This window comes from Mirounga leonina, unplaced genomic scaffold, assembly GCF_011800145.1.
Source record: "Mirounga leonina isolate KUSES-001 unplaced genomic scaffold, KU_Mleo_1.0 Mir_239, whole genome shotgun sequence".
NCBI classification, from domain to species: Eukaryota; Metazoa; Chordata; class Mammalia; order Carnivora; family Phocidae; genus Mirounga; species Mirounga leonina.
This window is the reverse complement of record NW_023270624.1, coordinates 1,039,164-1,065,238: the sequence shown is the minus strand read 5'-3', so window position 1 is coordinate 1,065,238 and position 26,075 is coordinate 1,039,164. Positions and strand designations below refer to the sequence as shown.

Here is a 26,075-nt window from a genome sequence, read left to right as displayed (position 1 = left end):
GGCTAGGGGTAGGAACCACTGGGGAGGGGAGAGGTTCCACAAGAGCCTCTCAGGCTCCAAGAGGGGACAGGAAGAAATGGTGCGCAGAAGAGGACTCCTAGAAGGTTCTGCATCTTCCCCCCCCTTGATTCCACTTTGGTCTAAGATTTGAATTGCATACCTTCTTGCCCCGCACCCACACTTAACGTACACACACAAGCAGAACATGTCTGACGTCAGAGCAGGGGTCACCAGGCTCTGGGGCAGAAGGCCCAGGGGCAGCTGGGAGGGACATGCCCACCACTCAGGCCTAAGCCCTGCTGCTCTCCGTCAGCCCTGAACCCCAAATCACTGTCCTGGGTCGTTGTCAGGGCTCTTGCCAACCTGTCCTCCAGGGGCCCCGGAGGACAGTGGTTATCAGTTTGTGAGCTTCACCCCACACGCGCACGTGGTCTCGGGCTGGGCGTGAGATCCCACATCCTGGCCTCCATCAGCCTTGGTCATTCATTTTCGGGAAGTTGAGACCAGCCCTTCCCAAAAAACTATTTATTCAAATGAGTCTTCACTGTGCAGGTATCCTCCACTCCTGCATAAGGCTCATCTGTGCGTGTTTTGAGGCAGTTCTCTGTGTTTAAACGGCCTTTTAATAGCAACTCAGATGGGCAAGGCCTTGCTCGCCCTATGTGGGTGACTGATTTGCACATAGCTGTTTTCCTGTCCCACGTCACTGTCCCCACTGCAGGTGCCCGTTCTAGAGAAACAGGCTAGTGAGAAGTCATCTATGAAATAACCGCAGCTCAAATGAGATTAACACAACAAAACTGCTTTTTGCTCTTGAAAAACATTCTGACCTGCTTGTCGCTGCAATTACATGAGTGTGTCAGGCCTCTGGTCGGTCCATTTTAGGAGCTGCGGGAGCTCCAGGACGAGAAGGCGGAGTTGCAGAAGGTTTGCAACGAGCAGGAACAAGCCCTCCAGGAAATGGGTCTGCACCTCAGCCAGTAAGAAGCCTGTCCCCCCCCTCCCCTGCCACCTGTGTCATGGCCACTGGGCCTGCCCCCCCTTCTCCGGAGTCACACCAGCCTGCCCACCAGGAGCCAAACTAAGTTCTGCTGTCCGGGAAGGGGAGGGCCGGGTGTTCCAGGGTGACCCCCCAGGAAGTCAGGCCTCGGAGACACAGCGCCGGTTTAACTAATGCATTAGGAAATCCCTTCTAGTGAGCCCTCCTGTTCACTAGCTCAGCCTCTAGGTCCCAAGCAAGCCAGGGGGGCGGTGGGTGGGGTGCTTGCTGGCCCGCAGTCAGACCAGGGGGGCTGCCGTGGTTTGAGGATTCCACCCGCTGTGGCATTAAGCACAACCACCGCCCCCCTCTCTGGATATTCATGTCTACCAGCATCCGTCTGTCTGTCTGTCCTGCTGGGTACTGCTCTCTCTCCTTTGACCTGACAGCCCTCCCCCCGGGGTCCCCGTCCTGCCAGGTTGCTCTGGCCCATCCGATAGGTCACACTGCAGACTGTAGGATTTGTTCATTTGTGAGATGACTGTGTTTTCAAAGCCGCTGGGGAGCTTTATTCTCCTTAGGAGTCAGGACTCCTGGTTGCAGGGAGCCAGAAACCCAGTTCAGACTGTCTCAAGCCAAAAAAGCCATCAGGAATCAGTGTCTCCTTCCTAGTCTGCCGTCCTTCTGCTCCCTCACCGGTGGCTCTGGCCCCCACCAGGTCCTGTTCTGGCGCCTTCCCCAAGCACAGTGACCAGAGAGATGGGGGTCCCGTGGAAGCCTGTGACCAGAGGTCCAGACATGAGGACCGACAGAGAAGCAGCTAGAAACACACCATAGTAGCACGCGCATTAGGCTGCGCTGAGGTTGTCGTGTCAAGGACGTGTGACGTGAGCAGGGATCCCCAAGGAACATCCTTGGTGCTTCCTCCCTCCCTCTCTCTTCCCTCCATCCTGCAAGCTGACACCAGGTGACAGAGGACAGGGCTCTCCTCAGAGCCTCCACCAGCTAGACACAGCTGCCCGGTTTCTCTCTCTGGGCAACGTCCGGATCCTTCCCAAGTTGTGTTTCCCAGGGACGTGCTTGCACGTTCGGGCTGCCGTCCTGACCTGGGGTCCCCTGGTTACCCCCCGCCGCCCGGGCAGCTTCTGGTCCTGTCAGACTGCAAGCCTGTCTCTGAGCTGCTCGGGCGGGACTGAAGGCCCCGATGCTCAGTTTCCCAGTCCTCCCCTGGAAGTCTCGTCTGTGTCTCAGAGCCCTGCCACTCTGACCCTTCTGTTGATCCAGTGACAGTTTAGGCTAATGTCAGCTTTTCAGAAAAGGCTCAGGATCTCCCTGCCCCACCCCCCCCCCCAGCCTGCAATTACAGATACACTGTTTCATTTTATCTGGTTGAATTCTGCCAGTGTAGACCACATTCAGGCCTGTCTTCTATGTGGACGACTAAGGAATTGTTCTTCCCCTAACAAGGGTGGAGCAAGTGAACCTGTCCTCGGAGCAGGACTGTTCTAGAAGGAGCAGGTAGCAGGAAGGGGCCAGAGGAGCCGTGCAGATTTGGGTGCCTACTGTGGGGGGGCCCCGCACCCCCATTCAGGCACATGTCCCATGCAGGAATGGTTGCCCGGAGAAGCCAGGAACCTGACTTCTAGGAAATTATTCCCAGTTCTTGATTTTATTTAGAGCAGTGGGGGGAGCAGTGGAGGGAGCAGCAGGCCTCCCACTGAGCAGGGAGCCCGATGCGGGGCTCCGGGGCTCGATCCCAGGACCCCGGGATCACGACCCGAGCCGAAGGCAGACACTTAACGACTGAGCCACCCAGGCACCCTCCCAATTTTTAAATGGTTGCAACTACTTCAAAGTCTTTTTTTTTTTTTTAAGATTTTATTTATTTATTCATTAGAGACAGAGAGAGAGAGGCAGAGGGAGAAGCAGGCTCCCAAGGAGCAGGGAGCCCGATGCAGGACTCGATCCCAGGACCCTGAGATCATGACCTGAGCCGAAGGCAGACGCTTAACCATCTGAGCCACCCAGGCGCCCTACTTCAAAGTCTTTTTAAACCTTGCAGGCTCCACAGTCTGTTTTGGGACCACATTCGTTCCACAGGCTCCTAGAGCGCGGCAACATGAGCCAACATGATGAGGTGACTCTGGGATGATAAAAGGCAGAGAGCGTGTTCTGGAACAACTCCTGTATGGGGCTGCTCTCTCCTAAGCCGTCACCCTCCTGAAGCCAGTCAGACAGTAGCTGTGGGCTTGCTGAGCTTGAGAGCCTCACACGGCTATAAATCATCTTTATTTTTTTTTTAAGATCAAAGCTGAAGATGGAAGACATCAAAGAAGTAAACAAGGCGCTGAAGGTACTGGATTGTTAACGTTATTAGTCTCAGAATCACTGCCCCCGGCTTAGTCAGCTCACGCTCCTGCCCTGGGCGCTCAGGTTCTCCCGAGTCAGGTGAGGGATGTGTCCCAGAGGCCTGTGACCTGGGGACATGTGACACTGGCAGGCGCTGGGGCCCAGCCCACAACCTCCGTCCTGATTTCGGCCCCTCAGCTGGATGTTCAAGAGCAGGCCTAGATCACAGGAGCCCAAATGAAGGGAGGGAGAAGTGGCAGAGATCCAGGGGATTTTTTATTTTTATTTTTTTTTTTTAAGATTTTATTTATTTATTTGACAGAGAGAGACACAGCGAGAGAGGGAACACAAGCAGGGGGAGTGGGAGAGGGAGAAGCAGGCTCCCCGCAGAGCAGGGAGCCCAATGTGGGACTCGATCCCAGGACCCTGGGATCATGACCTGAGCCAAAGGCAGTCGCTCAACCGACTGAGCCACCCAGGCGCCCCCAGGGATTTTTTTAAATAGGGAGCAAGTGAGGGGCCCGAGGCCACCCCGAGCCAGGCCGCGTCTCTGGAGCATCTCGGGGAGGGCCGAAGGATGCCCGCCACCTAGGGCAGGCGGGGACGCGTGGGACCAGGTGACCCGGTCCAGGCGCCAGGCTGGCCAGCTGGGCCGTGGACGGGGGAGAGAGGGGCAGTTGAGAGAGGAAGGGACGGGCCAGCTGAGACAGGCAAGTCCGCCCTCCACCAGATCAGAGACCCTGGCACCCGGCAGGTTGGGGCGGCCGACTATCCCAGCCGTCGCAGCAGCCGGACGTGAACTTGGCGGCACTGGCTTTCCTCCCTTGTACCTGGAAAGCTCCTTGAAGGGCACCCCTGCCCTGCCCGGATGTGCCGGCCAGCGACGGCCAGCAGCACCACACAGACGAGCTGTCGGGCGTCGCGCTGCAGCTCCTGAGGTGGCTCTGTCGCCGCCAGATGCAAAGGAGCCGGAACAGCTCCTCAGGCCTTTGGCCCCGTTGAGCGCTCAGTCCCTCTGGCTGCGTAAATGGCACATCCTCGTTTTCCTTTAGAAAGATCTCCAGAAAGGCAGCTTTAAAGCCTCAGATCCCGCCTCTCCATATTGTGCTGCGGGTTGGGGGCTTAGCACGTGCACAGGGACCTCCCAGCCCCCTCCCCCCACCCCGGTGCGTTGCCTTCTGTCCCTCAGCAGGGCCCGCCGTGGCAGGGCTGGCCCCTCTCTGTCTGGAGCAGGTCTCCGCCAGGGTCGGTTTGCAAGCGCTAGATCCAGGCTCAGGGTACCTTGGCCCAAGGGCATTTATTGACAGGGGGCGGGTGAGTCTGGGTGACAGGAAGCCGGGGAACCTGGCTGGAGGCCAGGGGTGACCTGCAGGGGCCGGGAAGCCCGAGCCAGAGGGTGGGTGGTCGGCAGCTCTGGAGCTCCGGCCGTGGCCGCGTCTGGGGGGAGGCGGTCCCTGGAAAGGAGACCCTCAAAAGGCCCTGATGTTGGGCAGTCGGAACACAGCTACAGGTCGGTCAGGAGCCCGGCCGCAAAGTGGGATTGTTGTGGTCTTGCCCCCTCAGGGCCATACGTGGCTGAAAGATGATGAAGCGACGCACTGTAAGCAGTGTGAGAAGGAGTTCTCCATCTCCCGGAGGAAGGTACGTGGGGTGGCCCTCCAGCAGCTCCCACAGGGGCTCCCCTTCGGCCCATTCCCGTGGGACCCGGGCCACCGCATGCGCCCGCGCTCGCTGCTGTGCTGACCCCCGCAGACGGCTTCCCGGCTTGTCCCCACCCGTCCTTTCAAGGATTAGCAGATTTCTTTGGGACTTGGGGTGCTCGCATACAGAACACTAGGTGAGTGTGTCAGTCGAAGTTCATTGTCAGCAACAGGACCAAAATCTGGCTAAATTAGGCGGAAACCATCTCTAGAGAACCTGTGGACAGACCGGCATCCACAGCCCCAGAAGCTGAGCGGCGGTCTGGGCAGGGCCCGAGCCCCAGGGACTCTGCCTTCCGCTTCCAGGACTGGGGTCCCCGCACCCAGCCTTTGGTCCGGGGTTCATGGGGCTTTGGTGGAGCAGCGGGGCAGGACACGGGTCCCTAGCAAGACTGGAAGCCTGTCCAGCCCACAGACCGCCCCCCGCCCCCGAACGGACCCCTGCTGCTGGGGGGGGGGGGGGGCGGTCGGAAGGCATCCCGCACACTGGCGGAGGACCCCTGCTGCTGGGGGGTGGGTCCGAAGGCGTCCGGCGCGCTGGCGGGGACCCCTGCTGGGGGGGTCGGAGGCGCGCCCGCCCTGACCGCCCCCTCGTGCCCCCAGCACCACTGCCGCCACTGCGGCCACATCTTCTGCAGCACATGCTCCAGCAGCGAGCTGGCCCTGCCCTCGTACCCCAGGCCCGTGCGCGTGTGTGACAGCTGCCACACCCTGCTGCTGCAGCGCTGCTCATCGTCCGGCCACTGACCGCCCGGCCTGCCTTCCGCCCCGGCTGCGCCGCCGGCTGGGGCTCCAACAGAGCCTCGTCTCTTTGCTCCTGTCCCCTTCCCGCGCTCACAAAACCAAGCGGCCCTACCGCGGTTGTACTACTGTCGCGAGCACCCCGCTCCCGTCCCCCCACACCATGTCTTCCCTGCGTCAGAGTCGAGAGATGGGCCGTGCCCCACCCTTGTGAATATGTCTCTAGACCTGCAATAAAAGCCTTTATTTTTCACGCTGGTGCACAAACTGCCGGCATCACAGGGACGGCCTCGGGGGCAGGCCTCAGAGCCACCCCCGAGTCGAGTCTGGACCAGGACTACCGACCTGGGGGCGGGGGGGGGGGGGGAGGCCCAGGGCACAGGCTGGCCCTGCCCGGGGAGCCAAGGACAGGACGGGCATGGAGGAAGTGACCTTACCCCCGTCACCAGAGCTCAGGTGTTCCCTAGGCCCCGGAGTTGACACAGACGACGACAGCTTGATCTAGTGCACTCCAAAGGACACACCTGTGGGAAGCACCTGCCGGGCCACCAGTTCTTACTTTCCCAAGCAGGGCCAGGACAGGTGCTGTTTGTCGGCTATGAAAATGGGCTCCGCGCATGCTCACCCCCACCCGACTGGTCCGGGCTCTCGAATACCCAGGTGAAGGAACTGTCCAGACTAGCCCGTCCACCCAAGGAGCCCTCGGTGGACTCCCCTTGCTCACTGCCCAGTCCCCTGCCCCTCATCCCCTGGCCCTTTCCTTCGTGGGTTCTGACCCCGCATCTGCCGCACCCTTAGATCTGTCCTTTCCCAACAGGAACCTGGGCGGCTCAGCGAGGTTGCGGGCCCAGCTCCAAAGCCATGTTCCTTCCAGCAAGTACATGGCAGCAAGAGCGGCTGCCCGGAGGCCCCCTCCCCTTCTGTCACTTCCTCTGAGCAGCTTTTTAATCTCTGGGCCCAGCTTTTCCAAAGATGCTTACATGCTGCCGCGCAGCCCGCAACTGGTCTGGCATTAGAGATCTGTACCTTGTTCTCAGTGCACCCAATTTGGACTCCAGCTTGCTGGGGAGCCTGAAGCAGGTCACTTCACCTCTGGGCCTTAGCGCTCATCTGCACACACACAAAAGGAAGCAGAATACCTGATCCTAGACCCTTCTGACAGCTCCCACCACCGCGCGGCCCTCAGTGCTCTTCCCGTACCGTAACGGATTCTTTTCCCCACCTCCCTTCTCCACCCACAAGCAACAGATGTTCGACAGGCATTATTCACACAGGATCGCTGTGCCAGTTAGCAAGTGTTCAGCTGCGTGAGACAGAACTTTTCTCCTCACGCATCAGACATGCCCCTGAACCCATGGAACCCTTAGGCTGCGGTCTGGCAGCCCTCCTGACCTGGGCGACAGGGGCCACAGATGGCCTAGGGCAGCACTTCTCAAGCTGACGCGCCCAGGCCTGTGGTTACCCAGGGACACAGCAGGGGCCCACATTAGAACGCCCACTCCCAACAGAATCTGAGGTTCTGGTCCTGGCTAACAAGTGCCCACGTGGTTCCTCATGCAGGTTCCAAAGCACCAGAATGGCCCAAGCCTCACTTTGTAAAAGCCGAACGGTTCTGCACTCACTTAGCCTTCCTCCCCACACATCTAGTTATAGTCTCGTCTCTTCTTCCCACGGGCCTTTTCTCAACACAGATGTTCCCTACGTAGAACAAGGTAGCTGAAGGACTCAGGGAAGGAACCGTCCCGGGGCCTTCTCAACACGGGTCGGTTCCACAGTGTGACTCTGCTAAGACCCCGGGGGGCAGTACTAGGTCTAGAACACAGCTGGAGACCAAATGCTCAGAACCTCCTCCCCTGAAAACGATTTTCTCTAAACCAGAAGAGCAGCTAGAGGGTACGTGCCAAGTCTACCACTTCCGTACGCCAGCCTGACTGCACACGTAGGACAGCACCAGCCCGCAGGGGTGCACCCAGTCCTGACGGGAGGGCATGGAGCAGGGTAGGGCCTGCAGGGCCTTTCATGCACATTTGTGCAATGTTGCCATCTACAGACTCTTAGAAACGGAATTCCAAGCAAACCTCATCCGACATCAGTCTTCAGCACGGTCACAGCAAGTGAAAATGGCTTCAGATCAGATCTACTGAAGGGACTTTGGGGATGATCCCTTTAAAAAGTACTTAATGCCAGCTACTCCAGAGTTGTCAAAGAGTTCTACCAAAACAGGTGGATTCCAATTACAGAATTAAACTAGTCCTTTTTGCTCGGAAATGCAATTTGGTATTCTACCTCCAAAACTATAAGGAATGAATTCTGCCCCTAAGTGGACCTGATCTTTAGGAATCAAAGACCGAAAGACTCCCTCTGAAAGCCATTTATAAGCTAGCTCCTTCTACAAGCCCCTCTCCCCCATGCCCCATGGAAGCAAAACTTCAGGGAAGCCACCAGAGTGGGAGGGGCAGCTCCTGGTGGGTCCCCCCTTGCCTCCAGCACTGCCTTCTCAGCCATGCCTGCCTCAGGCCTCTGGAGACATGCAGAACATGCAGTCAGAGTACTGCCACCTCTCCCTGGGTTTTGTGCAAGCGCTTAGCAAGGGCAGTTGGGGTTAAGTCCTGTGCAGCCACGCCAAACACGCAGCCCTTCCACAAGGGCCCCCAAAAGCTCCGTTTACCTTCAGTTGCACCGGAGGGAAGAGGAGGCTGCCGAGCCTCTCTGCCACAGCCAGAGACGTGGGCCACTGTCACCTACGCCCCAGGCAGGAAGAGAGCACCAAGAAACAGTCCACATGACACTGAAGCACAGACAAGACAAAGTGCAGTTTTTAAAAGGAAGATTTATTTGACAAGTTTCACTTAGCGCAATACACCTAAAAGGAAATCACGATACAAGGAAAGGTTTAAATCAAGGCCTCAGAATTTCATACAAACACCAAGACCAAAATCCTAACGTATGGTGTTGCGTCTCAAAGTCCCCCATTAACTTAAAAAAAAAAAAAAAAAGCTTCAACTTACGTGCCTTAGAGGTTATTAAATGAAACTAGAATTAACAAACATGCCAAATGTGTTCACTTTTAATTGTAGACACAGCTCCTATATTGAGTTTTACAAAAAGCATGTCTTTCAACATGCATCCCAACAGTGTTCAATGTAATGTGGTAGAAGAGCAACATTTAACATAATTCAACTGCTTTAACCTAAATACACTTGCTGCTTAAGTACATCCTACAATAGAACTAGAGAAAAGCTGAAAATTGTTTAACAGTTATAGTTTACTCCGTTACATCCTAGATGAATGTTTGTGTTCAAAAATACTGAACCTTAAGTCTTTAAAACAATCCTGATTTCCACTTAGAGTAAGCATCAATCACAAGCTTGTATTGCAAAACTGTTAAACTTTTTTAAAAAAACGTTGACCAAGAGTCAGTGATCAGGATCAGTTACATTCCCCATCCACCACTCATACTGGACATGCTAGACATCCCTCCCATTCCGTTCACGCCCAGAGATGCTCGGCTTCCACTACTGTAGTAGCTGCTGTTCACTGCGCCTTGGCTGCCTGCAGAGAGAGCGATGTGACAAGTCAGCAGAATCATCAGATCATCAGTCAAAACAGAGCATTCCAAGAAAAAGTTTAAAAAGTATACGAGTACAAATGGCTGCTGTCCAAGTGGCGAGAAGCATGTTTGGGAAAGGGGACTCCCGACTCCAAACAAGTCTCAATTAACCCCTTTTCTCTGCAGTACCAACTTGCCAGACTCTTGTGCTACCATTTAATCGGATGCTTCAGGATCAACATAGAAAATTAAGTTTAAAGGAAAACTAGTGTTTTTCAAAAATTGCAAAAATTACTTCATGTTGTTTTTAAAGCTAAGCAAAGCATTTTAAAAAAAAATTTACCATAAAACATTCACAATGTGTCCATCGAATGGCATGTATGAATAGGGAGGACGGGGGCAGTCTCTTGCTTTTCCTATTCATGGTGGGCAAGAAGTGAGATGACGAAAGTTGGGACTTAAGGCAACTCACTGTGCCCAAAATGGCAGCCTCCATGGAGTTAAGTCAGAGCCATTGACTGCTATAGAAAGTGTTATTACAACATATCAGTATTTGCTATTGGGAATTTAAATTATATTTTTTGAGAAAATATTTACCTATGCAATGTTTGATTGAAAATCACTGGAGTTTTCCTGTAAAACTTGGTCTGCAAAAGGATTTTGTAGGGTAAGACTATAATACCAAAATCACCATTCTTTAGACCAATTGAAAAAAAATAAAAATAAAAACAATCCTAGGATAAAACTGACTAGTAAATACGGTCCTAAACCCAACCACCATTCTACTATTTAAATTCTCCCTCCATCTAAAATGGATTTAATGCTAACCAAAAGACAGAAAAAAAAAAAAAAATCAACAGTTTAATTGTTTAATAAATGGAGGCAGATGTTTTCTGGCTCGACATTAGTCCAAGTTGCAATGACTAGTTTTAATTTATAGAACGCTTCCCCCTCCCAATGATTGGTTCCAAAAATTAAGCTAATAATAATAGAACAAGTTACGTTTGGATCAAAAGCAAACATTTATTAACCCACTTTTACCAAAAAGGAGCCTGCATATTCCCCCATCTAAAGAAACCTGCCTAAAACTTATTTCAAGTATGTAAAAAAGCACACTTACCATATCCACTCATGCTGCTCTGGCCACCATAGCCGCCTCCATAACCACCACTCAGCTGCTGACTGGCTGGGCCGCCATAACTGGACTGGTTTGCTGTTAAGTTAAGAGAACATTAGGACCTTGTTCCGTATGTAATGTGGTACCTGGTGGTACCGGGCTTGTAATTCTAAATCTATCATTTTCCAGTCTTGATCTCGTATCTCTATAACCCTCTGCCTCCTGCCTCTGCCTATCGCCTATGACCAAACTACCTTTCTATCCATCATATGAACTAGACAAACATTTATAAACCAGAAGGCCAACAGTATGCACATCAGCAGGACTAAATCCACATGATTCCATAAGTAGAGGCATTCTGAGAAGACCTTAGGATATTGCTTAACTGGGGGATTTAGTGGGGTTTTCCCCCAATAATTTGATACAGTAAGGTTATGTCATACACAGGTTATCACTGAACACCTAATTATGCCCAACTAACCATGCCCAAAACTTTACTGACCTTGTGCTTTTAACTAAGTATTAATTTTAGACTTCTACTTCATACTTAAGACAATTTAACTAGTTTCTGCAGTCCCCTCCCCCAAAACTACTAAAAACTAGTTATCTAAACAATTTTAACTCACAATGATTTAAATAAGCCAGACACAAAATTAAAATCGCAATCTCTTTGCCTAACTTAATTATGCTAAACTCCTTAAAACATAACTTAACATATAATCGACTTATATAGGTATAAATGTTTTGGTTTTTAAAAAAACTAACGATATTTACACAAGCCCATGCCTCCCATCATTTGGCTACCATAAGCACCACCGCTTGCTCCTGCTGTAGAATTCAAGAAGAGTTCTACATATCTGTGTTCTGAAATGAGAGAAAAGGCATACAAGGTTAGCTTAAAAAAAAGACACTAAAGTGATATTTACACAAACCCATGCCTCCTAGCATTTGGCTACCGTAAGCACCACCGCTTGCTCCTGCTGTAGAATTCAAGAAGAGTTCTACATATCTGTGTTCTGAAATGAGAAAAAAAAAAAGTTTGAAAGTGTTTGTTGGTAAAAGAAAAAAGATAAGCACTTTACATTCTTAAACAAGTAGATCCGTGAACTTCAAATACTTTTGGTAAAAAAAACTCGAGCTGCTTACTCTGGTTTCAACCACCAGCCTTTTGATTTAAACGTTCATCGAAATTGTTCTAAGTTTGTCAATTAAGGATATACTTCAAGTCCACGTTACCACAAACCCCTTTTCAATCACACTAATTTTTAAAACCCACACGCTTTTTAAACACACACCATAGAACTAACCCATTATGGGAGAACACATTTCTCATGTATCCGTACTATTTCTCTATCACAAACACTGGTCATTCAACCATCTGTTACAGAGACCCCAAGATACTTAAAACCACACTTACGCATATTTGCTTTGTCTTTTGACATAGCTGCCACAGCATCTTCGTGAGTTGCAAACTCGACATCCGCTTCACCAGTTACTCTGCCATCAGGACCAATTTCAATATGTACTCTCACAGGATTGAGCGGTGAAAAAAACTAAATACAAGGTATTTCAGAGAACGAAGTCAAAGATCCACCGTTACCCAAAAAAAGCACAATTTAAACCTGTTTCACCTAATTAGAATAAAAACCAAGTTTTTACTGCTATCCTGAACCAGACACCTCGTAAATTTATCCGGCACTTACGTTATAAATGTCATTCTCAGTAGCTCTGTAAGGCAATCCCCGCATGTGTACACAATGTCCTGTTGTGCTCTGGAAAGTAGAGCCACCATCCCCATATCTGTGGTCAGACATTCCTGAAAAACAGTAATTGAGGTCTAGATTTACAAGAGTGTGAGTATCCTTCAGCTGAGAAACTCAATTCTTACCTTACCTCTTCCAAATCTATCCGACCCAAATCCATAGCCATCATTATAGCCGTTATAATCATCATAGCCTCCGTAACCTGGAAGACAGAAGAACAATCAGCCAAATGAACACAGTTACAGGAGGAACAGACCTCACGACGCCTGCACGGCCTCACCTACCTCCACCATAAGCACCACGCCTCATCCGTTCAAAGCCAGCCCCCCTGCCAATGCTGTTGTACCCTCTGCCAGCTCCAGGCCTGTCATAGGGACCTGGCCGCTGCATGGCCATAAGCTTTCGTGGTGGATCATAGTGAGTTCTAACTTCAGCGCGACTGCTCTTAAAGATTTCGATATACCTAAAGCATTGTTCATGAGGGAAGGGGATGGGGAGGGGAGAGAAAACATTAGTCCATTTCATACAGGTACTTAGTTACACAAGAAAACAATGTAGTCATAGCCATGAAACTGACTAATATTTAAAGCCAGATTTCTTATATTTGCATAGGCAATGACCAGAAATTCACTCAATTGTAAGATTTAATGTAAAATTTATAGAGTAAAAGTCACTCCTCTGAGGCAGAGAGCCCAACCTTAGGGGTAAAGAGGAGTACTATAAATGTCTCAGGAGGGAAAGAATTCCACTCAACTTTCAACATTTCAGGTCTTAAATCGTTGGCAGCATGTATAGCAAGTGGGCTAAAAAGCCAGCCTCCACCAACAGTCTAGCCCACACTACACATTTCCTTTCGCCAATAATACCCCAGGCCTATGCTTTTAGTAGGAATCAGCATAGGTAAGCGCATGCTTCAATGAAAAATAGTCACAAGCAAAGAGAATAAAACCTTTTGTGACAATTTCTTGAAAGCTATGCTTATTAATACATATGCAGAATATTTATACAGCAAGAAAAAGTTTGTTGCATTTCAACTTTAAAAACAAGATCAGAAAGTATCACATTTTCTTATGGTAATATTAATTTACTAGGTGGGTGTTATTACAGCTAAAGCCAGGTTTGCATTAACATTTTTTAAAGCCATAGTCTCTCAACTCTAGTGATTAGAATTAGGAATCTCACAATATTGTCAGGGAGATCAAATTAACTGGGGACAATTTTAAAACCTAAACTTTCATCTCAATGCATTATGGGACTTTTAACACAGGAAATTTGAAAATTGTGGCAAAACATCAATCAATTGGGACTAGAAAATAGATTTCTTCCTTCTAAGCAGAGAGAATATGGATTTAATTGTTTACCATAAGAAAAGTGACAAATCCAACCAACCATCCATCCCCACCTGTGCCCTATTCTTTCCTTGTGTTTCTTTAGAGCCTTTTCAGCTATTTCCTGTGAAGCAAACTGCACGAAGGCCTCCCCCGTACTCCTCCCCTGGAAGTCCACCGGCAATGTTATCCCATTTGGCACGATTTCCAACCCTTCAACCCAAGGACAAATAACCCCAGTAGGGGGGCAATATTAACATCACAAGCCCAAAAATGATTCTTCTTATAGCTTTAAATAAACCAGAATTTTAACTTTAGGTGAACGGTATGCTTTCAACAAGTAACTCTTTACATATGCATTGTAATAATATGAAGTTCCATTATTACAAAGTATAACTCAATTCTTAACACACCCCATGGCATAGTATGTAAAAGAAAAAAAAAACAAAAAAACAAAATAAAAACAAAAAAAAAACAAAAAACAAAAAACACTTGAACACAGGATGCATTAAGAATTCAACAATTAACACTCTAATCTATGCAAATTAATGTTGAAAATTACAGAAGAATTTAATAAAGTTTCAAGCATTAAATACAACAGTTACTAAACTTAAAACACACCTTTTACCTTTTATATTTCAATGTTTTAAGTTAGTGGAACTTCAACTTTTTAAAAAAAATTACACATTTAAACATTTTATATACAAATTGAAACATTGCTTAAGTCATATAATTGACAAACATACAATCTAAACTTTTCAACAAACAACTGATCTACACAGCACAATCATGCACTCTTATGCTCTAACAGTAGTATGATTCACTTCTGGAAATTCCGTCTATGAAAAATCCTTTCCGTGGATACATTCCCAAGCTTACAAAAAGGGCTTAAAGCACTTTCCTAGAAGATATGAAATTATGTTCATATTTAACGTTGACAGATAGCATTCAATTCTCACCAATTTAGACAAAAACAATCAAAACAGACTTGATTTCAAAAATTCTGGCAAAATATTAGGACCTGATAACATATCTAAATCAAGATTTTAATACATACTACACTGAACCATGAAAGGATTTCTTGTTCTTAATTCCACTTTATTACATCATGAATATTAAAATAGTTACTTAAAGTATGTTATCTAACATTCTGCTAAACATGCAATTTTATCAGCTCTTCAGCATAAAAACATTCAAATACTTTAGGCCCAGAACAATTTCAAAAACACTTTCTGTATTTGATACTGAGACTATATTCAAACTACTCCTACATTAGACCGACTTTTACTAAGTTTATATAATTCCCTGGCTAAACGAACCATAAAAGTTGTTGTGGGTTTTTTTCCCCCCATGAAGAGAATTAGACCATTAGAGACATTTCTGGGCCCATGACCCAACGTGTCTTAAGACATAGGCGCTTGCCACAAATTACAACAACCTAACTGATACTAATCTAACGTTAAGGAATCTTACCTTTACTTGGTACTTTGCTGAACAGCATTGTGAGGGAAGTAGTTAAGCTGTCGAGGACAATCCTCAAAGATCTACTCTGAACTACAACACTAAATATAGGCAAACTTAGCATTTTGGAAGTACTTAATTTCCACCTTTAAGATGGGCTTAAATTATTTGAAGGTCTCCAGGAAGAAGAAAACATTTAATTCATCTGCACATACTCACACCTGTTTAAGTATCTTAAGCTACTGGACTTTAAGGTCTATTAAATCACATGTTGCCAGAAGCTTGCCAGAACTCACTGCTCAGCATCAAACACAACTACATACCTGAGAAGAACTGAACAATTTCTTCCTTGCTACATCCAAAGGGGAGTCCTCTAAGCCGTACAAAGCCATCATTGGCCGTGTCAGGACTATTTGGACCAGTATGCTTCAACACCCAATCCATTTCAACGTTGTTTGACTTGAATACTGAAAGAGGTGCTTAGAATTAGTCAATTTTGGAAAGTTAGAGAACAAAGTTCAGACTTCCTAGGTCTTTAGATAATCTAGGAAGAGCTGCCATAAACTCCCTTAGATGACCATTTCCATGCGGTCAAATACCTAAAATTCAGAAGGGGTAAGATAGAGCTCTATGTGTTTAATATTTTATTTACTGTTACTAGGGCAACATAAATCAAACCTTCAACATATCTGTGTCCCATAGTTTCTCTGTCTTTTTTCAGGGCCAATTTGACTTCATCTTCTGATTCAAGTTCAACAAAAGCCTCGCCACTCGGTCTGCCTTCTCTGGTGTAGATGAAACGAATACCTTGAGCCCCATTTTGAATTTTGCAGTCTGGAAAGAAAACAACCGTTAATACAGAATTTAAAACTAAAAAACCACCTCTGGGTGATACAGATGAAATGCCTGTTTATTCCCCTGCTACAAAGCAGAGCTTCTACAAAGCTTAGAATGACCCATAGTACCAATTCCCAGGGCCACTTTCCAATACTTAAGCACTTATCTTCCCCCAAACTTTCTTATTCTCTGGACACCTTCCCATTGCATCAAGAAAATCCAATAGTCAAAGCAATTTCTTAAAGTTATCTCCAAGTCCTCTCCATTGAACATCCTTTGTAACCTCTCATAAACTTAAGTCTGGACTCTGATTTTATGCCATTTTCTTAGTCTGGTTTCAAGTTTCAGTCTGGGGCACTTGATGGTTTTACCTTACTGGCAGCAACATACAATTTCTCCTGCGAATCCAAATTGCAGGGCCAATACTCACCTAAAAGGGGATCAATGTTAGCAAGCTAAAATGCTCCAAGTTGCACAGCTGAAGCCAAACCCAGTCTTGCTCACTGCAAGGTGGCTTCCAGTGTACTTGGTTCTCGTTTTACAGGTCGTTTTCCGTTACCAATGCTAAATTCAGATAGTAGGTCAATCCTACAAGTGTCCTTCCAAAACCTGCAAATTTCTCCCAAATATATCTGTATCAGTCTAAACTCACACTAACAATAAGAACAAGGACATTTTGGTAGAAATTACTCAGGAAACCTGCATACTGGAAAAAAGCTACATAGGCAAGTGAACTTCCCTGGGGTTCAGTGTCCTCAACTGTAAAGTGAGCCAGATCAAGAACTAGATGGGCAAAAACTCTTCACAATTACCAAATCTTGATTAGGAAAATTTTCTGAAATTAAGAAGTGACATTTTAACTTTCTGAAGTCGAAAGCCCCGCTTCAAGGACATACCGAAAGTGGAAGTAAATTGTAATACTTTAAGGATTTGCAAAATGTATTGTTTGCCCAGCTAACTGGACAATTTTCCCAAGATGGAGAGCGAAATCCCATTTATCCTTTCGAAAAGACAGCCGTAGAAACACTAGCGCTTAGACTAAGCGAAGACGACAAAAAAATCCTCCCGAGGCCGCACTCCCCCTCCCCCCGCCCCGAGGGCTCGGAGGGCGGGCGGGGCTTTCGCAATTTCCATTGCGTAACAGCGCCCGGCAAGGCGCGAGCAGCCCAGCGGGAACGGCTGCCGCCCGCGCCCCACCAGGGGGCGCCCCGGGCCCGGCCCGCCCCGCCCTGGCACGCCCGCCTCCCGGCTCGACCGCCCGCCCGCCCGCCGGCCGGCCGGCCCCGGCGGCGAACTCCCGCCTCCGCTTCAAACTCACCAGAAAAAAAACGCTGCACCTCGTCTGCCGAGCAAGACCAGGGCAAGCCCCGGACCTTCACCACGAATCCCTCTCCGCCTTCGGTGCCCAACATCATCGTCTCCTCGTGGGTCCTGGCGTCGACACAGACTGCAGGCGGGGGACGAGCGTCAGACCGGGAAAATGATCACCTTAAACTGCCCTCCGGGCTCGAGGCGGCCGCCGGCCTGCGGGGCCCGAGGAAGAGCCGAGCCCGTGCGGACGCCCGAACCCCAGCGATTCCAACACTCGACACCCCTTCGGCCTGCGCCCAGGCCCCCGCAGCCGCTCTGGACACCAGGTGCCACTGCCCCAAGCCGAGGGGGCCCTGGCCTAGCGCCAGCGTGGAGGCAAGGAAATGGCGGCGGCCGCTTCCGCTCCGCCTCCTCCGACATCTCACACAATAGAGTCGGCGCGGCCTGCAGGCCTCGGCGGCCCCGCCGCCACTCGGCGAGCTCTTGCTGGCTCCACGCGGCAGCCCGCACCTTGCCAGGGCCCCCCAGGCTCTACAGAGGTCTCGGGGCAAGCAATCCTCCCAAAAATGGCATCCTCGGGGGCCGCTGGGCGCCAAACACAGAGCCACAAACACTCACCCGAACGCACGACTTCGGCGTGGCTGAGAAGAAATGGCCAGCAGGCGCCTGCGCAACCTAAATAAGGCCCTTTGAACAAGCTCTGCGCACGCGCAGCTAGGTGCCCGCACCGCCCCCTTGCGTCACACAGAGCTTAGACGCATGCGTAATTCCATGAGCCGGCCCCCGCTCTAGCCAGCGCACTATTATGCGCATGCGTTTGGGGCTCATCCCCCCTCCCACCTCTATAAACCCGCTGGGCTTTTTTGCGCCTGCGCCATCCCGCGATTATTGAACTTGGTTTACAATTTAGTTTCACGCGCATGCGTCTTCCTTCAAACCGTTCCGTCGCCTTACCCGCCAGAGTGGGGGAGGGGAATGGCGGCAATCAATTCCCCGTAGGGACCGTATGTAAGGCAGTCCCGCGCTCTGGGTTGTGAGGTGGGTGGTGAGGTGGCCGTGTTCCTACCCCTTCCCTAGCCTATTATCCGCGCCCCGGGCCGACCTGAAGGGACAGTCGCTCCCTGCCTTGGTGCCTCCTGTACCCCTTTTCTCCCTAGAGCCAGCCCGTGACCCCCTGGGCCTCTCCTGGGGGCTGCAACACCAGGAGCACGTCCGAGGCGTGTATGCCTCCGCTCCCCTTACCTGCCACCGTCGGACCTGGGGCCCGGAGCCGCGCGGGGTCCCCGTGCCCGTGCCTCAGTCCTGTACCCCGCTTTTGCCCTAACGAACTCGCACCCCGCGACCCCCGCTGCGGCGCCCCGGGGTAGGCGGGCCCTGAACGCCGCGGGGCGCTCGCACGAGAAGCGGTGGCCGGACGCCGCGTCCCGCTGCGCCTCGTGAGCGCCAGACTCCGCTCGTCTGAGCGGGTTCCCGCTCAATTCTTCCAAGGCCAAGTGGGTACCGTTAGATGCATTTCCCGGGTGGAGACACTGGGAAAATGACCCCGGGTCTCCCCGTGTGCGCCTATGGCACAAGATGAGTGAGGTTCGTGATTCCCACCAGCACTGCGGAAAACCGACGCGCCTGCCCTCTCCCGCTCGGGCCTGACGGACACAGGCCATAAACACGTTCACAATGAGGTAGCGTGGGACGGTGAGTGAAGGCCTCTCCGAATGCCGCCACGGAAAGATGCGGGCGCGGCGTGTCCCCGCCGAGGTGCAGTGGTCTGGAGTCCGAAAACAGGGTTGAGAAAACTAGAGAAAGACACCGATGGAGTAAAGAGGAACGGTGATCCTAGGTAGGATCCCAGAGGTAGGGAAGGGCCCGATCTTGAAATGCTCTTGACCTGCCATTTAGGTCTTGGCAAGGAGCTTAATTCCAAGTGCAAGGCGGTCAACTCAAAGTGCAAGGGGAAGACAGTAGCAGGTCTTCAACAGGAGGCACTAGGAGCTGTTTTTGTAAAGGAAAATTCAGTGGCCGGAAGGGAGAAGGACACCGAAGGAACAGGCAGGATTAATAATGCTGCCTGCCCTCAGGTGAAAACAGAGCTAGAGAAAATGGCATTTTGGCTGGAGTCACCAAGATGTGGGACTCCCAAATCTTCCAGACAGTAGGTCTATCTCTGGGTGATTGAAAAGTAAGGAGAACACTTACTGCTCTTGGATGCTCTCTCCACCATATCACAAAGACACCTCCCAGAGGTTTTTTCTCCTAATTTTTTGTTTTAATTGAGGTACAATTAACATTCAGAGGTGTCTTCTTAATAGGTTACAGCACTTGAGAGTTCTGGTCTTATTAAATGACCAAGGAACACTGGTTTATGATCAGATGAGGAAAAAACCCTAATCTCCTTGATAGTGCATTAAAAAAATCATGTTTTGACCTTTTAACAATATGGCCACACTCCTAAGATGTTTATTTTTCCTAATTTTTTTCTATATTTTCCTGGGATTTTCTTCCATAATGAGAATGGGGGCATCTGGTTGGCTCAGTTGGTGGAGCAAGAGTTGATCTTGTTGGGGTTGTTGGTTCTAGCCCCACATTGGGTGTAGAGATTACTCAAAAATAAAATCCTTGGGCGCCTGGGTGGCTCAGTTGGTTAAGCGACTGCCTTCGGCTCAGGTCATGATCCCGGAGTCCCAGGATCGAGTCCCACATCGGGCTCCCTGCTCGGCAGGGAGTCTGCTTCTCCCTCTAACCCTACCCCCTCTTGTGCTCTCTCTCTCTCTCTCTCAAATAAATAAATTTAAAAACTTAAAAAAAATAAAATCCCTTTTTTTTTTAAAGATTTTATTTATTTGAGAGAGAGTCAGAGAGAGAGAGAGAGCACAAGAGGGAAGAGCGGGACTCCAGGATCATGACCTGAGCCAAAGGCAGTCGCTTAACCAACTGAGCCACCCAGGTGCCCATAAATAAAATCTTTAAAAAACTAAATGTAATTGTATGATCATCATAGAAAGACTAATCATCTTAGGATGAATTTCTAGAAGTAAAATTATTCAACAAAAGGATCTGAGTCTTTTGAGGGCCACTAATAAAGGTTATCGTGCTTCACACCCCTCTCTGTGGTGTGTGAGGGTTCCATATCCTTTGTTTTGCTGACACTGAAAATTTCCTTTCCACTAATCTTTGCTAATGTCATGCCGAGAAAAACCATATCTCTAATTTGTGCATCTGTTTGATTACTAGCGAGGTAGAATAAATTTTATACATTTATAGCCAACTCCCTGTTTCAGTTTGACTTCTTTCTCTAATGATCTTTTGGACTTTATTAAGGCTGTTAAACCTTGGCCACAGCTGCCCCAAATATTTTTGTTTGCTTACCTTCTACTTGTTTTAATATTTATTTTTTTAAGACTTATTTATTCTAGAGATAGGGCATGAGCAAGAGGGGCAGAGAGAGTGAGAGAGGAAATCTCAAGCCGATTCTGCTGAGCAGAGCCGATGCGGGGCTCAATCTCATGATCCTGAGATCACGACCTGAGCTGAAACCAAGAGTCGCTGGATTAACCAACTGTGCCACCCAGGCACCCCTGTTTTAATATTTAGAAACAAGGACGTTTTGGGGCGCCTGGGTGGCTCAGTTGGTTAAGCGACTGCCTTTGGCTCAGGTCATGATCCTGGAGTCCCAGGATTAAGTACGGCACCGAGCTCCCTGCTCAGCGGGGAGTCTGCTTCTCCCTCTGACCCTCCCCCCTCTCATGCTCTCTCTCTCTCTCTCAAATAAATAAATAAAATCTTAAAAAAAAAAAGAAACAAGGACGTTTTTAATTTTGATGAAGTCAAAGCCATGGATACTTTACCTTTTTTATTTTATCTTTTTTTTTAATATGACAGTTATGTAATCTTTTTAAAAAGATTTTATTCACTTTTGGGGGGAGGGGCACAGGAAGAGGGAGAGAGAGAATCCCAAGCAGACCCCACGATGAGCCAGGAGCCCAACATGGGGCTCAATCCCACAATCTGAGATCATGACCTGAGCTGAAATCAAGAATTGGACGCTTAACCCACCGAGCCTCCCAGGCACCCAACAATTATATAATCTTTATTGACCTTAACAAGGAACAAACACAAACTGTGTAAAAGTTCATAACGAAAGCACTGACTTACTCTCCATTTTCTCCCCCAAGTACTTTCTTTTCTCTTTAAGCTTAGAAAGCAGTTTCCCACGCAGAGATAATGTATTTATTCATCATCTATCTCTTTCATCAATTCTAAAATAACATTTCTTTGCAGTTTAACCTCTCTAAAATAGGGACGTGTCTTAAAAACCAGTGGCATGTTATAGTTTAAACGGCAGCATTTATTTTCTTAATGGTACCTAAATGTGTCTTAAAATTGATGACATCTTGGGATGCCTGGGTGGCTCTGTCGGTTGGGTGTCTGCCTTCAGCTCAAGTCATGATCCTGGGGTCCTGGGATCAAGTCCCACTTCGGGCTCCCTGCTCAGCGGGGAGTCTGCTTCTTGTTCTCCCCCCCTGCTCCTCCCCTGCTCATGCTCTCTTTCAAATAAATAAATATTTTTTAAAAATTGATGACATCTTAGGTTTTGGTTTTAAAGCATTTTATTTATTTATTTGACCGAGAGAGAGCCCAAGCAGTGAGAGCTGCAGGCAGAGGGAGAAGCAGGCTCCCAGCTGAGCAGGGAGCCCAACTCCAGGCTCGATCCCAGGACCCAGGGATCATGACCTGAGCCCAAGGCAGACGCTCAACCGTCTTAGCCACCCAGGCATTCCCATAGAGCTTGCCTTAAAAAAAAAAAATTACAAGAATGTTCATCGCAGCATGAAATGGCGCCCCGTCATCTTTAAAACTTCTTTTAAAATAATAAAAATGGTGATTTAGGGGTATAGTTTTGAAAAGCTGTTTACAATATTCGTTGAGTGAAAACCAATTCATGAAACAGTAATAGTATGGCTCGGTTTTCTGAAATATGTATAATTACACACATGTGTAGAATGTGTGTGGGTGGGAGCGACCGGGTGGCTCAGTCGGTTAAGCGTCTGCCTTCGGCTCAGGTCATGGTCCCAGAGTCCTGGGATCGAGCCCCGCATCAGGCTCCCTGCTCCGTGGGGAGCCTGCTTCTCCCTCTCCCACTCCCCCTGCTTGTGTTCCCGCTCTCGCTGTCTCTCTCTGTCAAAGTCTTAAAAAAAAGAAAAAAAGAATGTGTGTGTAAGGTATAATCCAAAATGCTCACAGGGACTTTAGATGGTGCGAGCATATGGGTGAATTGTCTTGTTTTGTTTCTCGGTATTCTCTATCGTTTTAATGCTCAACACTTCTGTGTGGATGGAAAACTTCACAGTCCTCTGAGTGTAAGGCAGAATGTCAGGACAGGAGTTTCTCCCCATCCTCGGAGCACCGCAGCACCGGCAGCCTCCCGGACGCGCTCCGGGGCGGGGACCCCGTTCTGGAGCTGGAGACTGGACGCCCCGGCGGCCCAATGTTTAGAGCCCGGGCCTCGGCTCCCGAGCGCATCCCGGCCCCACGCCGCCGGGCGCTGCCCCGCAGCCGCGGGATCGGGTTGTGTTCAATGAGGTCGCCCCTCCACGCTCCGTGAAGGCTCCGGAACCTCTCCAGCTGCTCTGCATTCGGTATTTGGTGCCGCAGAAACAAAGGCGGAGGCGGAGCGTCCCGGGGGCGGGGCCTGGCCCTCCCGGAGGAGTCGGGGCGCCCCGCGGACGCTGACTGGGAAAGGGGATCCTAACACGCCCCCTTCGGCTCTCGGCGCATCTCCTTTAAGGCCGAACGCCACTCACTGTGGCTGAATCCTTAAGCCAGGTGTTCAAAATGCACTGATGGCTAATGTCCTTCCTTACATTTAAAAATGTTTTATTGTGGGGGCGCCAGGGTGGCTCAGTGGGTTGAGCTTCCAACTCTTGGTTCCGGCTCAGGGCATGATCTCAGGGTGTGAGATCCAGCCCTGCAAAGGCTCCGCAAGGACCTGCTTGTCCCTCTCCGTCTGCTCCCGGACCCCCCTACTTCCTCTCTCAAAATGAATAAATAAAATCTTTTAAAAAAAAATCTTTAGTGGGGTAAAATATACATAACAAAAAAGTGGCCATGTTAACCACTTTGAAGTGGACAATTCGGTGGGATTAAACATATTCACAGTGTTGTGCAACTATCACCACCATCCATCTCCAGAACGCTTTCATCCTCTCAAGCTGAAAGGCCACCCTTTGAGCACTGACTCCCCATTCTCCCTCCTCCGTCCCTGGTGACCTCTATTCTACCTGGCTCTAGGAATTTGCCTATTCTAGGTACCTGATATAAGTGGAATGGTAGCATATTTGTCCTTTGTGAATGGTTCATTTCACCCAATGCAATGTTTTCAAGGTGGATCCACATAGTAGCATATGTCAGAGTTTCCTTTCTTTTTCAAACTGAATAATATTGTTATATGCATATACCACGTTTGGTTTATTCATTCATCCATAAGTGGACATTGGAGTTGGGTCCCAGCTTTTAGCTATTGTGAATAATGTTGCTTTGAACCTTGGGCTACAAGTATCTGTTAGATTCTCAGCTTTCCATTCTGTTAGGTATCTATCTAGGAGTGGAATTGCTGGATCATATGTAACTCTACATTTACCTTTTAGAAGAACCACTGTTTTCCGTAGAGGCTGGGCCACTTCATGTTCCCACAAGCAACTCACAAGGCTCCCAGTTTCCCTATTACTTATTTTCTGGGTTTTGTGTTTGTTTTTGTGTTTTTACAGTGGCTGTCTCGAGTGTGAAGTGGTATCTCACGATGGTTTCCATTCACATTTCCCTAATATATAGTGGTGCTGAGCATCTTTCCATGTGTTTTTTGGCCATGTGTCTGTCTCCTTTGGAGAAATGTCTAAGTTCCTTGTGCATTTTTAATTTGGTTGTTTCGTTTTGGGTTTTTTTGGTCAATAAGTTTTGGGGTTCTTTATATATTGTGTGTATTAATCCCTTATCAAATATGTGATTTGCAAATATTTTCTCTCATTCTGTGGATCATCTCTTACTTTTTTTAAAAAAGATTTTATTTATTTATTTGAGAGAGAGACAGAGAGCATGAGAGGGGGGAGGGTCGGGAGGGTCACAGGGAGAAGCAGACTCCCTGCCGAGCAGGGAGCCCAATGCGGGACTCGATCCAGGGACTCCAGGATCATGACCTGAGCCAAAGGCAGTCGCTTAACCAACTGAGCCACCCAGGCGCCCTCTCTTACATTTTTTTAAAAGATTTTATTTATTTATTTGACAGAGACACAAGCGGGGGGGTGGGAGAGGGAGAAGCAGGCTTCCTGCGGAGCAAGGAGCCTGATGTGGGCCTTGATCCCAGGACCCTCGGATCACAACCTGAGCTGAAGGCAGACGCTTAACAACTGAGCCACCCAGGTGCCCCTCATCTCTTACATTTTTTTATTTTTTATTTTTTTGTTTTTAAAGATTTTATTTATTTATTTGACAGAGAGAGAGATAGCGAGAGCAGGAACACAAGCAGAGGGAGAGGGAGAAGCAGGCTTCCTGCAGAGCAGGGAGCCCAATGCGGGGCTCGATCCCAGGAACCCGGGACCATGACCCGAGCCGAAGGCAGACGCTTAACAACTGAGGCACCCAGGCGCCGCTCTTACATTTTTTAAAAAAAGGTTTTATTTATTTATTTGTTTATTTATTTATTTATTTGAGAGAGAGAGCATGAGGAGGGCAGAGGGGTTGAGGGAGAAGCAGACTCCCTGCTGAGCAGGGAGCCCGACATGGGACTCGATCACAGGACCCCGAGATCATGACCTGAACTGAAGGCAGACACTTAACCACTGGGCCACCTGGGCACCCCAGGCCCTTACATTTTTGAGTCTTTGTAAGTTCATTCTCTTTTCAGAAGTTTCTTTGACCCACTGCTCCCTGGCTTCTCACATATGCATTCATTTCATACACGCATTCGCCCAAAAAACGTTCCAGTGCACTCCATACACCATGCTCCGGGGTGAGCACTGGAGGCATAATCACAGGAGAAAAGATCCTTGCCCTGGACGAGCTTGCAGTTGAGTGGCAGAGGTGAACCAAAAAATAAGTCTACAAGTCAGTCCATGATGATAGATTCTGACACGTGCTATGCAGGACAGCAAGGGTCCCCAACATAATTTGGGGTTAGAGAAAGTTGCTGAGAGAGTGGCACTTAAATTGGGATTTGACAGATGAGAGGGCCTGCTTAAGGGCAGAGTGATTTGGCAGAGACAACCCAGCTTTGAGGCTGGGAGGCCTGAGGCCAGACGTGGTTCAAGGCTCAGGCATGATGCAGTTTATGTCCTCAAAGATTTGTCTTGCTGCTGGGCTGCCAATGGTTTGATAAAGGAATCCTCCTTCCTCCCCCGCCCCACCGACATTCACCACCTCCTGCCTTGCACCCACAGGCAGGCACCCTCTGGCCCAGTCCCTGTCATCCCTCTGTCATCTGATGAGGGCAGTTGATCTCCTGTGCTATCTTCTTGTCCTTTGCCTGGTCACTCTCAACACAGAGTGATTTTTTTTTCCTGCTAACAGCTTTACTGAGATATAATTCACATACCATACAATTTTTTTAGTGTAGTCACAAAGTTCTGCCCCCATCACCACCTAAGTTTAGAACATTGTCCTCACCCACGAAAAGGAACCCCTTACCCATTTTCAGTCCAGAGTCATCTTTCAGAACTGCAAATCAGATCACATAACTTCCCCTGCTTTGAATCCTTCAGGGGTTGTCACGCATTTCAAGTTAAGTCATTTCTTTGATGGGACTCCTGCGTACCTCCCATCTTCACATGACCTCTTCACCCACTTCCCTACCCTCCAGCCACACCGACCTCCTTTCTGCTCTTTTCCATCGCAGGCCTTTGCAAATGGGGATTCCTCTGCCCAGAGCACTCTCCCCCAGATACCGTCATCAC

General features: G+C 49.1%; 2 protein-coding genes across 7 annotated transcripts in view; one reads left to right on the top strand and one right to left on the bottom strand.

Annotated features, from left to right (window-relative positions):
* The window catches only part of RUFY1 (RUN and FYVE domain containing 1), a 59,957-nt gene extending 53,935 nt beyond the window's left edge, over nucleotides 1-6,022 (top strand). The window contains exons 15-18 of the mRNA XM_035029391.1: nucleotides 886-980; nucleotides 3,284-3,332; nucleotides 4,892-4,969; nucleotides 5,632-6,022. Coding sequence (XP_034885282.1) covers nucleotides 886-980; nucleotides 3,284-3,332; nucleotides 4,892-4,969; nucleotides 5,632-5,775 — 366 coding nt within the window. The 3' untranslated portion in view covers nucleotides 5,776-6,022. The remainder of the gene's footprint in view (nucleotides 1-885; nucleotides 981-3,283; nucleotides 3,333-4,891; nucleotides 4,970-5,631) is intronic.
* Nucleotides 6,023-6,611: 589 nt separating this feature from the next.
* Nucleotides 6,612-17,843, bottom strand: HNRNPH1 (heterogeneous nuclear ribonucleoprotein H1). 6 transcript variants are annotated; one of them, XM_035029395.1, is made up of 14 exons: nucleotides 17,755-17,842; nucleotides 17,144-17,272; nucleotides 15,667-15,822; nucleotides 15,312-15,455; nucleotides 13,602-13,740; nucleotides 12,484-12,662; nucleotides 12,330-12,401; nucleotides 12,140-12,273; nucleotides 11,854-11,989; nucleotides 11,393-11,452; nucleotides 11,211-11,300; nucleotides 10,440-10,532; nucleotides 9,917-9,966; nucleotides 8,580-9,321 (listed from the first exon to the last, which is right to left on the bottom strand). In XM_035029395.1, exons 2-13 carry the CDS (start codon nucleotides 17,238-17,240, stop codon nucleotides 9,917-9,919), a joined length of 1,350 nt encoding a protein of 449 aa, XP_034885286.1. In that variant the 5' UTR covers nucleotides 17,241-17,272; nucleotides 17,755-17,842; the 3' UTR covers nucleotides 8,580-9,321. The 6 variants fall into 6 exon arrangements, 5 of the variants coding, with proteins under 5 accessions (XP_034885286.1, XP_034885284.1, XP_034885285.1 ...); XM_035029393.1 differs by lacking the exon at nucleotides 9,917-9,966; XM_035029396.1 differs by lacking the exon at nucleotides 11,211-11,300 and having other exon boundaries at nucleotides 8,821-9,321; nucleotides 11,363-11,452.
* Nucleotides 17,844-26,075: the final 8,232 nt, after the last annotated feature.

Bases quoted from the DNA above. Each gene is read 5' to 3' on its own strand.
- HNRNPH1 (XM_035029393.1), bottom strand. From the start codon at position 17,240: ATGATGTTGGGCACCGAAGGCGGAGAGGGATTCGTGGTGAAGGTCCGG. The intron at 12,663-13,601 runs GTGGGGATGGAT...ACAATGCTTTAG, and splicing joins AAGGAAAGAATAGGGCACAG to GTATATCGAAATCTTTAAGA. The intron at 12,402-12,483 runs GTAGGTGAGGCC...TCTGTCTTCCAG, and splicing joins GCGTGGTGCTTATGGTGGAG to GTTACGGAGGCTATGATGAT.